This window comes from Lathyrus oleraceus, chromosome 5, assembly GCF_024323335.1.
Source record: "Lathyrus oleraceus cultivar Zhongwan6 chromosome 5, CAAS_Psat_ZW6_1.0, whole genome shotgun sequence".
Classification (NCBI taxonomy): Eukaryota; Viridiplantae; Streptophyta; class Magnoliopsida; order Fabales; family Fabaceae; genus Lathyrus; species Lathyrus oleraceus.
The window spans coordinates 403236359-403252940 of record NC_066583.1 but is presented as its reverse complement, the minus strand read 5'-3'; the positions used below and the strand labels follow the sequence as shown (position 1 = coordinate 403252940).

Here is a 16582-nt window from a genome sequence, read left to right as displayed (position 1 = left end):
AGATTGAACTACATGTTCACATAGTTTCCTCATATGCAAGTTAACATCACCAATAAAGTATCTTAAACTCACCATCACCATGTAATTCATCTTTGCACAATTGCTTTGGATTAGTTTTGCTTTGCTCACCATCTTTCATAATGTTTATCATGTCATTACCATAATCCAAATTCAAGTGTTTATTCAGTTTCAAAAACCTTGGAATCATCATCATCCAAGTTCCTTTCCATTCAAAATTCAGGCCAAAGTCATCTTGCTTTGTTACCATTAAATTCATGCATTCGTACACAATTTATAATTTGTTTTCTTCATTGATAATAGAAAAAAATTAAATTGCATAAAAAAGTATCAAAACTATTTAATTCCATTAATAAATAATACTACATGTTACATTGAGAATTTAAATCAAGTTATATTGAGAATTAAATTTAGAAGTTTTCAATGGACCTTTACACAACCTCCCACGGGTCACTCTCCACTCTTCATAAAATTCCCACAAAACCAACAACAAACTTTTACAAACATCTTAATTTATAACTTGCAAATTCATCACACACTCCTCACTCTCAAGGATCCCACGAAGTCAACAATACTTCACACGAGTAACAAAGTTACAATCCCACCTCTGAGTAAAGAGAATCTGTAACCCTGCAATACTCTGACATAAACCATTCACTAAAACCCATCTCTTATAAGCCATTAGAGATTCACATTGAAGCTCTAATAAGGTTGAGCTCAACCTTCATCCCTTTCCATCACGACAACATACACATAATATAATAGAGTTGAGAAAGAGAAGGAGTTAGAGGGAGAAACGAGGAAAGGAAACATAAAAAAAAGAAGATAAAGGTACCTAAGGTCTCTTAGTTCGTCGAAAAATTGTAAAGGTTTGCCGGAAGCTCTTGCCGAAATCTTGAAAATCCAGATTCCTCAAGATTTCAGCGAGCATATTTCTTCTCTTTTCCTTGCTTTTTTTGTTGATTCATGATCGTTGTATGTTGTTGATGTTTCCCCCCATAATTATCATGCTTAATTCTTGGTGTATGTGCTTTAATTTTTGGATCTAGGGTTTGTAGTAATCACGAGGCTTGGTCCAATTCGGTATGTTTCTATTTTAATTGTTGTTTTTTATCCCAGGTTCGAGTTTAGAATCTCATTTTAGGTAGGTTTCATGTTCACTATTTGGTAATCTGGGTAGGTTTGGTTGATTTCTGGAAAAGGGGACAAAGAACATTCATGTGTGTTCTTTGTTTGTTCTTGTTTTGTTTGGCGTTTGATCCATTTTGGTGGTGTGATTTTTTAGTTTGCGTGTTTAAGAGAGGAGAGAGGCAGAGAGAAGAAAAGATGAAGAAAGAGTAATCTTTTTCTAAATGAAGAGAGTCAGCTTGACTCTTAACTTAAATACCCTCTCCCTCACTCTCTCATTATCGGTCACGTTAGTCTCAGTCAGCCCTGAGATCTTCTGACTTTTGCATTGACTCTGGGGCCCTGTACAGGGAGCCCTATTCTAGTTATCATGCATCTTTAAATCTCACCCTTGTGATTGTGTTGACATGCATAGGTAATTACATCCAATGCCTCCGATTGAGTCAACTATTTCCTTTGGGTTTAGTCAACTTGGACCTTTCTATTGGCCTTATCTTCTGAGCCCATGCCTATTTTGAGGGCCACACTCCCCATTTAAATTCTACACCCCTTCATGTCTTTTCTTAAAATAAAACAAATATATCATTTTGTGTTGGGCCAAACCCATGTTTTTTGCTTCCATCTCCTTATTTTCTATGTATGCACACCCTTTATTTTATTTTATTGTTACGATTATTTGTCTTTTTAAATTAATTAGTTTAACTAATTAAATTAATTAGTCATCTAATATGTGTAAATAAAATCAAACTTTTTCAAAATCTCAAACACTTGATCAACATCAAAGTGATTTTCAAAACATTTCACCAACCTTTAAATCATTCCTTCATCAAAAACCTTTTCAAATCAATTTCATAAAATGAAAATCAAACAGTTGATCAACATCAAGTCCTTTTTTAAGTCGAACTAAATCCATTTAACTTAATTAACTTCAAACCTTTTTCATAAAAAAAATTTGATTAAAGAGGACTAGTTGGATGTAATATTTAATCCTAGTCTCAAATACTTGGGTACAAGTCGTAATTAGGTTTCCCGCTCGAGTGTCTGACTTCCGCTTAAAATTCATAAAACGCATTTCAAATCTTTTTCACTATAATTAACTTGGATTAAAAATGACTAGTTGGACGTAGTATCCAATCCTAGTTTAAAATACTCGGGTTCAAGCCATAATTATCTTGCCCAATCGAGTATTTGTCTTCTGCTTAAACTTAATCAAAAGAGTTTCAAACCTTTCGTAATCAAATAAGTTAAAAAGAATTATTTGGGCATAATATCCAATCTTAGTCTCAAATATTTTGGTACAAGTTGTAATTAGCTTACTTACTCGAGTGATTGTCTTCCACCTAAAAACAATCCAACCAATCAAACTCACTTTTTCGCCTTATCGCGGCACAAGTCTTTTATCATAAAATGAATGATGTTTTATCCATTCCGACGTGAAGCACTGACTAATGCTTCATTCCTTCATGTGCGAGGAGTAAGCAATGATGTCTGCTCGAATGCGATTAAACATAATCTGTGAGAATCTGTATTATGTTTTATTCATTCTGACGCGGTGGACACAAAACGTTCCCTACTTCCATGTTTGGGTAGCTAGCATTGTTTTCCTCTTGAATGCGATTTAAACATATTTTTCTAAAATTGACCAACAAATAAAACATTTTCTACCCAGAACTACGTAGCTTTGAATTCCTCATCGCACTAGAGGATATGTAGGAGTGAGATTTAACGTCTCGTTGAGCACCCAAATAAATAATCCCAAATTTAGCCTTTATTTCCTTTAAGATAAGAAAATTAATAAGTCAGAAGGAATTCAAACATTTTAAAGCTTACATCGAACACAAAACTAACTAGATGGTTCCCATTGACTACAACAGATGTGAGCGGTGTTAATACCTTCCCCTCGCATAACCGACTCCCGGATATGATTTGGTTGCGATGACCATTTCTTTTCTTCTTAAATGTTGTATCACTATTTTTCCTTTCCTTTGGGAATAAATAAACTTTGGTGGCGACTATGTTATATTTCGGGTGTTCATTACGCCTGAGTATTTTTCACGTCGAGATAGATGGTGACTCTGTTGGGGATTACTTCCTCTAGTGAGTGAAGCCTAGTCTAGTTTGATTTGTGATAAGTGTTTGCTTTATTTGTTTGGATTTCCTCTATCATATTCTTTTGTTTATCTCATATGTGTTATATGTGATGTTATCACATATCTGTTATATGGTTATCATGTGTTGTAGTGGATATTCTGGTTTCTTGAACGCATTGTGAGAAAGTCTCTACACCCGAGTCTTGATAAAAACACAAGATATGACAATGGTCGCGTAGTGTTAGTCTACGAGATGTATGTCTCCTGATGTAAAACCCTGAACATCGCATACAATTTTTACGCATAATTATAATAAAATTATGATCACATAGGGTGTCATGCATATCATAACCACCTCCTGCTCCATAACACAAGTTACAAAATATCATATAACACATGTCATTGCATGGTCACCTTCACTTAGGTATCATCACAATGGAATCATTATGAAATCAATTAAAACGAATAATAGTTGAAACTCCGGATGTTAAATCTCATAACTTCAAACTTCATAACACAATAACAAGAGTCATAATATTCAACTCATCACCATGTTGAGATCTCATCCAACATAAATAACAATTTGAACAAAACAAAATAAATTATAGCAAACATTCCCAACCCGATGTTACAATAACTTGAGAAAAACCCTACTAAAATAAACGACAAACTATAGGAAGCCACTCCAAGACCTATCTTCCACCTACTGCAAAAAGGATACTCCTGAGTATCTGCACGATATCCATGTAAAGGCAACATTTAAACTGAAGGGGTGAGAAACAACAAACCAATATAAACAATTTAAGGAATGCTACGGTAGAGAACACACATCATGTACACATTCATTACACAGATATCAACGATATAATCTCAAACCTAATTCATAACATTAATCATATATTCACCTTTCAACATAACAACGTGAAAACCAACAACATGTGCAGTCATATATGTAATGTACTCTATAATTGACTCATTATGCATGTGGTACCATTCATGAACACTCAGGTGCATCTTAATCCCGATCCTTACCATAGGACCGAAGCACACAAATTGTTATAATCACCATAGGTAATGCTTCACCGATTCCCACCTGGAATCGGCTACTCACTCCAGATCCCCACCATAGGACCATAACACCTAAATTTGGCCGAAGCTCGTACACCATGATGAATCTCTCTCAAATAACATGCATTATCATAACAAGGTTCACCAAAAGGATTCACATATACATCTCATCATTTATGCATCATATCATTCATCATGCAACCATCAATTCATGTTACAATGTCAATAACATCAACAAATAACATCAACTCATCATACATGGTTCCACGAAATTCATTCATATCACTTCACCCAAAAACATCAACACATCATCGTATTCGATGTAATGATTCACTAACTAATCAAATAAGTCATCACAAATATCTCTACAGTAGACAATTGGTCACTATGAGTACAACTTAGCAACCTATGTGCCGACACATACGATTCATAGGTCGACACATAGAAGAAAAGTTTGCCTATGTGTTGAAACATACGAGTTACAAGTCGGCTCATGTACTTCAATTTTAAAGCATGTAACATCCTGTTAGATGTGTCAACTGCATGTGTTGACACATGACCTTCATATGATGACATATGATCTTCATAGGTCGACTCATACTACAAAAGTTTCCCAAAAATCAGTTTTTAAACCATCCAAACACTACCTCGTGTGCCAAAAACTTATGCTACAAAAATCCATCAAATAAATCAAATTTCTCATGGTTATAGCTTCCTAATTCATCATTTACTCCGTAGTTTTCATAAATCAACATCATATTACAATGCATCATCATCTCTAAGTAACCAACAACACAATCAAGGTCAAACCTTCAAACATCAATCCATGGCATAACATCATCAACAACATCGAAAAAAACATATGCATACATAAGGTACACCAATTTCACACCAATTTTACCATACAATCAATAATTATAACATAAGAATCAGAATTGAGATTTAGAACACCCAATCCTAAGGAGGTTAAGGGCTCCTTCATCCCACGTGCTTTACACCTAATTGGTAGCCTTTTCTCCCCCCTTATCTGATTTCCAGCAAAATTCCTTTGATCCTTAGAGTTCTTCTTCAACCGTAAGCCTTTGCTCTCCCTCTTGGCCTCTTTTGTTCCAACTTTCCATAATACACACTGACTCTCTCGGGGTTCTCAAATTCCCTATTTTATTCCAAGACTTATTTCCTTCCAAATAGACTCTTCCCCTTTTACCCTCCAACTTGTGCTGGCATCTCATTCCTATCCTCTATATTTTCCTTAATTCCAACCTTGCCCTCAATTTCTCTACACATCTTATTTCCTCATTATTTAATTAATTAATTCAAATAATAATATTATTCTAAAATATTATTTATTCTAATAATCAAATAAAATTCTCAATAATTTATAAACAAATATGCCAAGCTCTTACTTTCTTTATACCTCTACTTCAAGGACACTTACCCCCACAATCACACCATAAACAATTTAAAATGGCAATCAATTCAAATAAGATCCAAAATAATTCAATTAAATTGATTAATTAAATTCAGGGTGTTACAACTCTCCCCCACTTGGAATAATTTTCTCCATAAAAAATTACCGGAAGGAAAGAGTCAAATACGACTCTCTCATTTGACTCTCCAACTCCTAAGTTATACTCCCACTAGCTGGTCCTCCCCTCACTACCTTCACCAAGACATTTTCCTTACCTCGCAACTAATTCAGTTCCCGATCCTCTATCAGTCTGGGTCTCTCTCATTTGTATATCGTCCACTTGGATCATATGAGACAAATCCAAAATGTATCTCCTCAATTGAGACACATGAAACACATCATGAAGATTAGCAAGTGACAGTGGCAAGGTAATCCAATAGGCCACCTCTCCTATCTTCTGCAAGATCTGGTATGGACCAACAAAATATGGCGTGACCTTTCGATACTTCAAGGCTTGACCAACACCGGTTACCGAGGTAACCCTAAAAAACACATGGTCCCCATCTTGGAACTCAAGTGCCTTTCTCCTCTTATCGTGGTAACTCTTTTGGACAATCTACGAAGCTTTCATCTTCTCTTGAATCATCTTCATATTCTCATAAGTCTGTTGCACAATATCAAGTCCCATTGTTGCACTTTCACCAGATTTATACCAACACATAGGTGTCATACACCTCCTACCATACAACACCTCAAACAAGGACATCCCAATACTTGAATGGAAATTGTTATTGTAAGTGAACTCAATCAATGGAAAGTAGCTATTCCAAGCACTTCCTTGTTCTAGCACACAAGCTCTCAACAGATCCTCCGAGGATTGGATAGTCCTCTCTGTTTTCCCATTGGTCTGCGGGTGGTAAGTGGAACTCAACTTCAGTTTAGCACCTAAGGCTTCTTACAAACCCTTCCAAAACCTTGATGTGAACCTCTGATCTCTATCTGACAAAATGCTTGAGATAATACCTTGTAGACTAACAATATTTTCAATATACAACTCAACTAACTTTTGCAAGTTATAGTTGATCCTAATCGGTATGAAATGAGTTGATTTAGTCAATCTATCAACAACGACCCAAATAGAATCACATCCCTTCTTCGTCTTAGGTATATTGGTCATAAAATCCATGGTAATGCTATCCCACTTCCACTCTGGAATACGCAAAGTTTGCATCATACCTGACGGTCTTTGATGTTCAATTTTCAACTTATGACAAGTTAAATAAGCATATATAAATCTAGCTACTTCCTTTTTCATTCCTGGCCCCCAAAATAATTTCATTAAGTCCTGATACATCTTAGTGGCACTGAGATGAATTCTCAAACCACTCATGTGACCCTCCTCAAGAATACTCTTTTTAAGCTCGAGTACATCTGGGACAAAAACCCTATCTCTGAACCTCATCACGCCATTCTCATTAATTCTAAAATCGCCACCCTTATTTTGATTGATTAACAGAAGTCGGTCAACCAATCCTACATCGGTCTTCTAAACCTCTTTGATCTCTTCAAGAATTCCACTCGTCAGCTTCAATATACCTTAACTTCACACTATTAGAGGTTTCTTCACATACTAGACTCATGTCTTTGAATTTCTCTATCAATTCTAGCTCTCGAACCATCAACATTGACATATGCAAGGATTTCCTGCTCAAAGCGTCAACTACAACATTAGCCTTACTCGGATGGTAACTCAAGTCAAAATCATAATATTTCAGAAACTCGAGCCATCTTCTCTGCCTCATATTCAATTCCTTCTGATCAAATAAATATTTCAAACTCTTGTGATCACTAAACACTTCAAATCTAGAGGCAAACAAGTAGTGCCTCTAATCTTCAACATGAAAACCACTGCTGCCAACTTAAGATCATGTGTAGGATAATTCCTTTCATGAACTCTCAACTTCCTCGAAGCATAAGTCATAACCTGGCCATTCTGCATAAACACAACCCCCCGACACCGATAAGCATCATAATATACAACAAGGATTCACTTGGATTTGGAAAAATCAAAACTGGAGCAGACGTCAAATTCTTCTTGAGTTCTTGGAAACTCTTTTCACAGTGAACATCCCAAATATAGGCTTGACCCTTTCGAGTCAACTGAGACAACGCCAGTGCTAACTTCGAAAAACCTTCAATGGACTTCCTGTAGTAACCAACCAATCCAAGAAAACTTCTAATCTCAATGACTAACTTCAGTGTCTCCCATTGTAACATAACATCTATCTTCGATGGATCCATAACTATACCACCACTAGAAATCATATGACCAAGGAAACTCACTTCTCTTAATCAGAACTCACACTTGGAAAACTTTGCGTACAACTGGTTCTCTTTCAATGTTTGTAATACAATTTTTATATGTTTTAGATGCTCTTCATTGGACTTCAAATATATCAATATGTCATTGATAAACACAACCATGAACTGGTCTAAATACATATGGAATATTTGATTCATCCAGTTGCTTCTTCAATTACACCAACTTTGAAGCAAACATCCTATAAGGAGTCATTGACACTGAACTAGTACCAAGTATTAAATCTATAGAAAACTCCATCTCAAGCTCTGGCAGAAAATCACTAATATCATCTGGAAAATCACTCACCACAGGTAGCTCGTCCAACACGAATTTAGTCTTCGTCTTCATAAAAGCTAATATCATAAACACTATAACACCGTCCTTCACGAACTCATTCACTTGCTTATATGAGATGAACAACTCATCACTAATATCAAACTCTGGAAATGAAACTGTCTTGAAAAAATAGTTGATATGAACATGATTGAACTCTAACCAGTTCATTCCAAGGATAACATCAAGATTCCTCAAAGGTAGACACATTAAATCCATACCAAAACTCTTACCATAGATAGTAAGCCGATAATTCAAACAAACCCACAAAGTGAGTATTCCCATCCCTAAAGGACAATTTCAAACCCAACTTCTCAGCACAATCAAGCGAAACAAACAAATGTATTGCACCCGTGTCAATAATATAAATTAAAGGGATACCATTATAAAACACATACCTCGAATCAAATGGTCAACAATAGTAGTCTCTATCCCAGACAAGAATAAGACTTTCCCTCCTGACTGTTCTTTCTTCGACTTCTGATAATTGGTACTGATATGACCCCTTTCACCGCAGTTATAACAAATCGGCTTATCACTCCTATAATCCAAAACACAATGAATTGTCTTACCACACTCAAAGCACCTCAAAACATTATTCTTGCACTCATTAGCACGGTGGACCGACTCGTCACACTTGAAACACTTAACATAAGCGGGATTCACTCCTCCACTTGATTTTTTCTCATCTAAAGTCCTCTGCTTCTCTTTGTCAACTAGAGAACTATATGGTTTTCCCCTAAACTTATTATCTCCCTTCCTCTCACTAACACTCTTGTATTGAGTGGAACGTGCCCTGCAATCATCAATCATAAATCCTACACTTGTTCACTAGAGCAAGAAACCTGTGAATCTCCTGGTAGACAATACCCTTCTTAATCTCAGGTTTTAGTTCATTCTCAAACTTAATACATTTGGATCCCTCCACAACTACACCATTGTAATGAGGACTTAACTTCATTAGCTCTTCAAACTTGGTGGAATACTTAGCTACTATCATGTTTCCTTCCTTAAGCTCAAGAAATTCAATCTCCTTCTTGCTACGCACATCTTCAGGGAAGTATTTCTCAAGGAATTTCACCCTGAACACAGCCCAAGTGATCTTAGCACCAATAACTTCTAGTCTCTAGCGAGTTTTATTCCGACAGTCTTCAGCTTCCTCAAACAACATATGAGTACCAAACAATATCTTTTGCTCTTCAATACAGGCCATTACTCAGAAGATCTTCTCGATCTATTTAAGTGAAACTTGAGCACCCTCTGAATCATATCTTCCCTTGAACATCAAGGGATTATTCCTCTGAAATTTTCCGAACCCACAGAACTCATCACTTGCCTGATTCTGCTATCTGTGTAGTGTCTGAGACACTGACTCCAAAGCATCAGCAATAGCGTGATCATTTCTTCCATCCGTTATGCCCATCATCAAATAAGCATTAGAAGAAATAATGCATCGATATTGTACATACACATGTCGCATGCTAGGTGTGAGTGCACCTTCCATTAGATGTATTTTGGATGATGTCAAAACCAGGATACTTTAGCGTTAACATATTTTGGACGGTATCCTCTGATTCTCTATGTGCATCTTAGCATTAGAAAGCATAAAAGTATTTGGAAACAATTTAGAAAATATTTCATGTATTAAAAATGATTTAGAAAATTTTTCATACATTAAAAATAGGTTTTCATGTGAAAAATAAGTATATAGATTGGCCTATACAAGTTCCAGGTTGACATATGTAACTCATTTTAAAGCATGTTTTACGTGTAGATTTCATAGGTCGACACATGACCTTTACGGGCCAGCCTATACTATTTTCAGGTCCACCCACAGAAGCAAAATTCTTCTACGGGTCGACACATAAGATCTATAGGTCGACACATGTGATGCAATATTAAAGAATGTAGCTTTTGTTTCATGTGTCGCCTTTCATGTCAACACATAGGGAGCATATGACATTCATAGGTCAACACATGACCTTATACAGGTCGACCAATGCAGCAAACAGGTCGACACATGACTTTCATATGTAGAACTATGCAACAATTTTTTTCAAAACTTCATATTTTGTCAAAGTTCTTTGCATTCCTTTTTGCCTTCAATCACCCATGCATATAAATACTTCATACATGCATCATTTTCTAGTAAGGTTTCTAGAGTGAGTAAAACCTACATGAATCACGGATTTCAAAGCATTCTCATCATCTTCAACTTCATTTATGTATACACACAATCAAACTACACATAATCATTTTTCGATTGGGTGTCATCTAGACTAGGGCTGATAACGTCCAATTAGGTTTGTTGTACCGAGAATATAGGATTGAGAACTTTGAAGGATTCAAGTTAGAAAACCGAGTTGGGGTTTTCCTTTAAGATCTCTTAGGGTTTGAAGGTTTTGGACAAGATTGTGCAATTCAGATCCAATTGAGTGAAAGCCTTGGGACAAAGGGTGCCTTGGAAAGGAGTAGTGTGAGACGGTGGATCGTGTTGGAAAATCTTGGGTTTCAACAAGTGTGCACTTGAGATTAATTCAACCGGGTTAAATCCTTAGGAAAAGGAGTGCCTTTCAAGGAAATAGTAAGAACAAGTGAATTGAAGCGGCATTGTTGGTTACTTGATCAGTCTTTGATCAAGGTTTTTTTATGTGGTAGAGTCAACATCAAACTTAGGGCTTGTATAGTTCAATTTCTTCATCTCTTGTATACACATATTTTGCAAAGATTTATTATAATATCTTAATTCGAATTTGAATTAAGGGAAGACGTACCCATAACGAGGTTGATTGATAAAGGCATCATCGTACCAAAACTGGAAGTTCAATGGAATGATAATGATATGAAGTTGTGGTCACATGATTGGAAGGCACAAATATTCTCATATCCACTTTAGGTGTTGATAAGTATTATCGTGTTTTCCATTGTGAAACTGCTAAAGCTATGTGGATGCATTAGAAGTTTCCCATGAGGGAATTAATATTCCTTTTCCCTAATTGAGTTAAGACTTTGGGAATTTGTTCCTTGCCTTTGTATTAGTTCAGAGTGTAGCATTCATCTATCTTGACCGATGGAGTTTAGACTCTAGCTATATCCCATACTTCCTTGTGGGGTACAGACCCTGGAAATATCCTTTCCTACCCCAGGGAGCCTCAGACTCTAGTAGAACTTCTGGTTCAGATTGCGTCTTCATTTGTTCTTGTGGTTGATCACCATTATTGGTCAGTGCCACACTCTAGCTTGTTAAGTAACCTATCTTGCCTATAAGCAATCCTATTAAACACCTTCCTTTATTTTTAGCCGTAGTAGGCTGAACTACGATTACTCTGATTTTCTCATTGCACAATGAGAATACGTAGGCACAAGGGTTTGAATCCTCCGCGAGCATACTTATTTATTCCTTCTTCCGCCTTAGGGTATCATTCATATCTTTCATGTCCATGATCTACCTTCAATCATAAACCGTTCACCCTAGTGACATATTGTCTCTTTGAAACCGAAATACAGTTTTCTTTGGAATTCCATATACACCCTTTTAGGACCATATAATGGCAATCCGCATTTGTACCTAGAGTTGTTTCGCTTGTACCTAGACATTTTATTCCTTCTTTTTCGACCGATAAGCTTGTTTCCCTCTATGGTACAAATTCCACTTCTCCTACGGATTCCAATGTATATCCTAACCTTTGGTTTCAAATTATACCTCTTCAGTCATTGTTACCAAACCCTTCACTTTTGTGACTTTGGTCATTCATTCCATTCATTTCCATGATGCATCCATAATTCTACCTTCATTCACTTCTTGTGATATACCTGTTATATTTGAGCCAAATACACTATTTCTTTGAGCTCCATCTTGCGTTACCTTGTGAACCAAGAGCTATTTGGCTTGTACCCAAACATTCAATTCTCCTTGTTTTTGGCTATACCATATAGTGGCAGATGCTTCCATCTAGTCCACATATTGGTCAACGTCAGTTTTACTCTTGGGTTCATATTTCACCCCTTTTCGAGTTCAAATAATACTATCCTTTGGTTCATACCATATTGTTATCACAATTCTTTTCATCTCCCACTATTAGTTCTTTGAACTACGGAGCTCTTAATTTCTCAAAGCACTATGAGGATACATAGGCATGAGGGCGCCAATCCTCACTAAGCACTTTAACTACTTCTTTTCCTTTTCCCTTATTCTTTTGCGAGTAATCTTCGGTTATCATTTACAAGACATCTGCATTTTTATACTTATCACGACATGCATTTCGTTTCGTGTAATGCTTAAAATATCGCCAGATAAATCTTTCGGATCTACAGACAGACTAGTAGAATCATTTCTCAACTCTACGTCAAATTAACAGGTGAAAAATTTCAAAATCGAGTTCGCAAATGTCAGTTTTGTTAATCTACGTTCCACATAGTTTAACGTGGTGTGCTCGTTTTAATATTTTGACTATTTTTTCGGTTGCATTTTTGTCTGCCTGAGCCTTTTAACCAGTCATTTTTTATTTCAAAAATTTATTAAAATTTGTATGTTTCCAAGAAGTTTATTTCACGCTCATCATTTTGAGGCATTCCGTTTATCTTTTCGGACGCATTTGTGTTTGATTTTTTATTTATTTTTAACCTATTTATTTTTATCTTTTAACCGAAATAAATCTTTAGAATTTATTGTTTATAGTTTTTAAGATGTGTCATTTTATTTTTATTTTTTTATTACTAAGTTTTTTTTTAAAAATCAATCAAAGAAAATGATTTTTAAGGAAATAAAAAAATGAGAAAAGAGAGAATTACTCTTTTGATTTCTACCAGAAGTGTACATTATCTGAAGTGATGTTACTATATTGATTATATGTGTGTATTTATGCATGATAAATGTGTATTGTTTATATAGAGATCAAACTATATATTATATGTGTGTGTAAACTTAATGATAATGTTATATATCTTATGTGAATGTGAGTATAATAAAATAATGTAGTAATAAATCCATGTTGTATGTGTTGTAAGTGTGAACAAAGTGGTAATAATGTGTGATAGTAAATTGTTTATTATGTGTTCTAATAATTGTAAATATAATTTAAGGATGATAGATAGAAATATAATATTCTTTTTGTCAGAATTCACTCTTTTTCTTTAACTCTCTTTCTCACACCACACAAAAAACACATAACTCTCGTCCCTCTCTCATGTGCCATGATATAGCATAAAATACGATTTTATTTTTCCTCTTCTTTTTCCACACAAACAACTCTATAAACAATCTTCTTTCTCTTCATTTTTTTCATCATTATCCATACAAAAAATATCTCATCTCTAAAACATCACTTCCTCTCATATCTCAAACATCACTTCCTCTCATCTCTCAAACATCACTGTCACTTAAAAAAATAAAAAAAAATATAAAAGTTTTATCATTTTCTTCTTCTAGACACCAAAACCGCCTAAACTTCATCTCACATAACACCAACCTTCAAGTTTCTTAATCACCATCATCATCTCATTTCACTCCCTTCAAACACCAACCTTCAAATTTCTTAATCATCACCATCATTAACCATTATTCTACTCATCACAACTCACTTAACTCTCTCATCAAACAACAACATAAACCATCATCATCTTCTCAAACAACCATATAAAGTCAAACACGAAAACCGTCGAATTTTTTTAAAGAGAATATTAAAGAGTTTAAAACAAGTTATATTGATGCTACTATATTGTTCTAAAATAAAGAAGAAAATGTTGGTCATTTTTAACTTCACCCACTGCCACGTGTCAACATCTGTGTGAGTGGTTGTTATTTTTTTATTTTTTTATATTTGAGGTAGCAGACCTTTTGTTTTATTTTTATTTATTTTGTTTTTTTTATAGAAAACCTCATCATATTCCACTATTTTATTTTGAAAGTTAAGACACATTGGAACTAAATAAGCATAACCACCAAAATATACAGTAAAAGAATTCATAACATTTCACTAGTTAGTGATTTTTTCACTTAGACAGTAGCAAGTTCATAGAATTTTTAGATGCATCGTATTCTACTATTTTTTATTATTATTCCAAATTATTATAACTATTTAAATATTATTAATATTATAACTATTATTATTTACTATAATAATTACTATTATTTAATTATTACTATATTATTATCATCAATTATTAATTTTATTAATTCATTACTATTATTGATGTTATTGTCATTATTATTCATTTTTGAGCAATATTGTTCATTATCATCAGTAATTATTATGGCTTATTAATTATTATTTGCTTTATTTATTTGTTATTATTCTTGATTTATTATTGTTATTTATAACTATTATTGTTATTATAATTATTTATAATCATTCTTATTTGTCAATATTTTTATTTTTATTATTTCTTTTGTTATAATTATTGTTATTTTTATTATTATTATTATTGTCATATTTAGTTATTGATTAAATTATTTATTTTAAATTATTAAAGAAAATTGTGATATATTTTTGCTCCGTTGGGTTTTTCACATATGCGTAGAATTTTGAAGTTAAAAATTCAATTTAACTTCAAAAATTGCTTACATGCACAGAGTCTTGTCTACCGGTCTCAGATGGGATGATTCATACATGAATCACTTTATGATTGCTTAACATAGCACTAAATTTATTTTAGTTTAATTTCTTTATTTTTACCTCGAGTCCCTTGGCTTTCTCTTGGGCCTTCTTACAACGAGATTCTTTTATTTTTTTTAACTGTCTTTCAAAGCTTATATTATTTAATTATCGTGTTGTATCTCGATTCAATAAATTGTACCCCCATTCTCGAAAATGTATAATAACTTTATCGCTTTCATTTACTTTATTGTATCAATTAATTATTAATTCCAAGATTAAAATCAACTCTTTTTAGAAAAGAACAAAAAAACAAGCACTCAATCCAACATCGAGTCTTTTTCCCAAATCAAATACAAAGTCGAGTATTACCCCCGCCACATCCAAATTCATTTCATAAATCAACTTCTGACACTTGATCAAACGTTAAGTCGTCCCCCTGTTTTAAAAGCTTTTTATCATAAAAATGGAAGAAATTGATTAAGTTTAGACTTCCTTTGTTTCGAATGTACGGATATTGCTGTAGAGTTCAATGTTCAAACATGCGTCTTCCATATTAACATACAGTAATTACCATAATTAGGTCATTTCTCTTATAGAAGAAAAAGATTGATTGGGTATCAACCTTCTCTTTCCCGATTATTTGGACACTGCAGTAGAGCTCCCTGCCTGAATAACTGTCTTCCGTTAATGAACTTTGATCTAATTTTCCATACATTTTCATAAAAAAATTTGGGTGAAAAGAGAGTGATTGGGCTTAGGCCTCTTCCTTTTCGGGCATTCGAGTACTACAGTAGAGCTCCCTGCTTGGATGCCTGTCTCCATTTAAAATTAACTTAAACCAATCAAACTTATTTTCCTCCCTTGCGCGATCCCGAAAACATTTTCAGAAAAAAGTATGCAACATCCATTTTGATGCGAAACAAACAAAGACTTCAGCCTCCAAGAGTGTAATACCCTAAAATTTACCCTTCATTTTTCCTGAAAAAAAAAAAAGTTAAAAAAAAATAAATAAGTAAAATTAATTAAATAAATAAATAAAATATAACAATTTTTTTTGGACTTGGGTCTCTCTCATTTGAGCCCACAAAGCCATGAAATTCAGTCTATAAATACCAAGGCTTCACTTGAGAAAAGGGGAGAAAAGCAAAATACTCTGAGGTTTCCTTGGAACAAAACCCTGAGAAAAAAGATAGTGAGAGAAGAACTAACAGAGTTCAGAGCAGCCTCCAAACCCTGAAGGGAACTCAACTGCACAGAATCACCTCTGCCTCACATAAACCCTAAAGATTGTTTGATAAACCTCACGGGTGCAACTCAATTTCAATCAAGCTCTCCAATCAGCTTGGAAGGATCTCAGGGTTTCCCATTCCTCTAATTACTGTAACTTCGGATCTTTATCCGTGTGGTAATTTTTTCCCTTTCTCGTGTTGGTGTAAGCCCTAGAGGCCAATACTTTTGGTACTTGTATCGAATTATTTATTAATAATAAAAGGCATTTTTTCTTTATTATGGTTGATTAATAAAGTCCCTGGAATAGATAGTCTGTTTAATGGATTAAGTGTGACTTAATCATGAG

General features: G+C 34.4%; 1 protein-coding gene and 1 long non-coding RNA gene across 2 annotated transcripts; both read right to left on the bottom strand.

Moving 5' to 3' along the window:
- Positions 1-346: 346 nt before the first annotated feature.
- On the bottom strand, positions 347-1676 carry LOC127085120 (uncharacterized). The gene is made up of 2 exons (XR_007788946.1): positions 854-1676; positions 347-748 (listed from the first exon to the last, which is right to left on the bottom strand). It is a non-coding gene; the product is annotated as an uncharacterized LOC127085120 (long non-coding RNA).
- Positions 1677-8251: 6575 nt separating this feature from the next.
- Positions 8252-9914, bottom strand: LOC127081044 (uncharacterized). Its single transcript, XM_051021334.1, has 5 exons — positions 9784-9914; positions 9256-9492; positions 9048-9206; positions 8809-8951; positions 8252-8697 (listed from the first exon to the last, which is right to left on the bottom strand). The coding sequence occupies exons 1-5, from the start codon at positions 9912-9914 to the stop codon at positions 8252-8254; spliced, it is 1116 nt and encodes a 371-aa protein (XP_050877291.1).
- Between the last annotated feature and the right edge of the window lie 6668 nt (positions 9915-16582).

What these genes read in the sequence shown, in the direction of transcription:
- LOC127081044 (XM_051021334.1), bottom strand. Translation starts at nt 9,914, where the DNA reads ATGGAAGGTGCACTCACACCTAGCATGCGACATGTGTATGTACAATAT. An exon ending in GCTATTGCTGATGCTTTGGA is followed by an intron (nt 9,493 to 9,783) that starts GTCAGTGTCTCA and finishes GGCTGTGTTCAG; the next exon opens with GGTGAAATTCCTTGAGAAAT. An exon ending in GTCTACCAGGAGATTCACAG is followed by an intron (nt 9,207 to 9,255) that starts GTTTCTTGCTCT and finishes TGATGATTGCAG; the next exon opens with GGCACGTTCCACTCAATACA.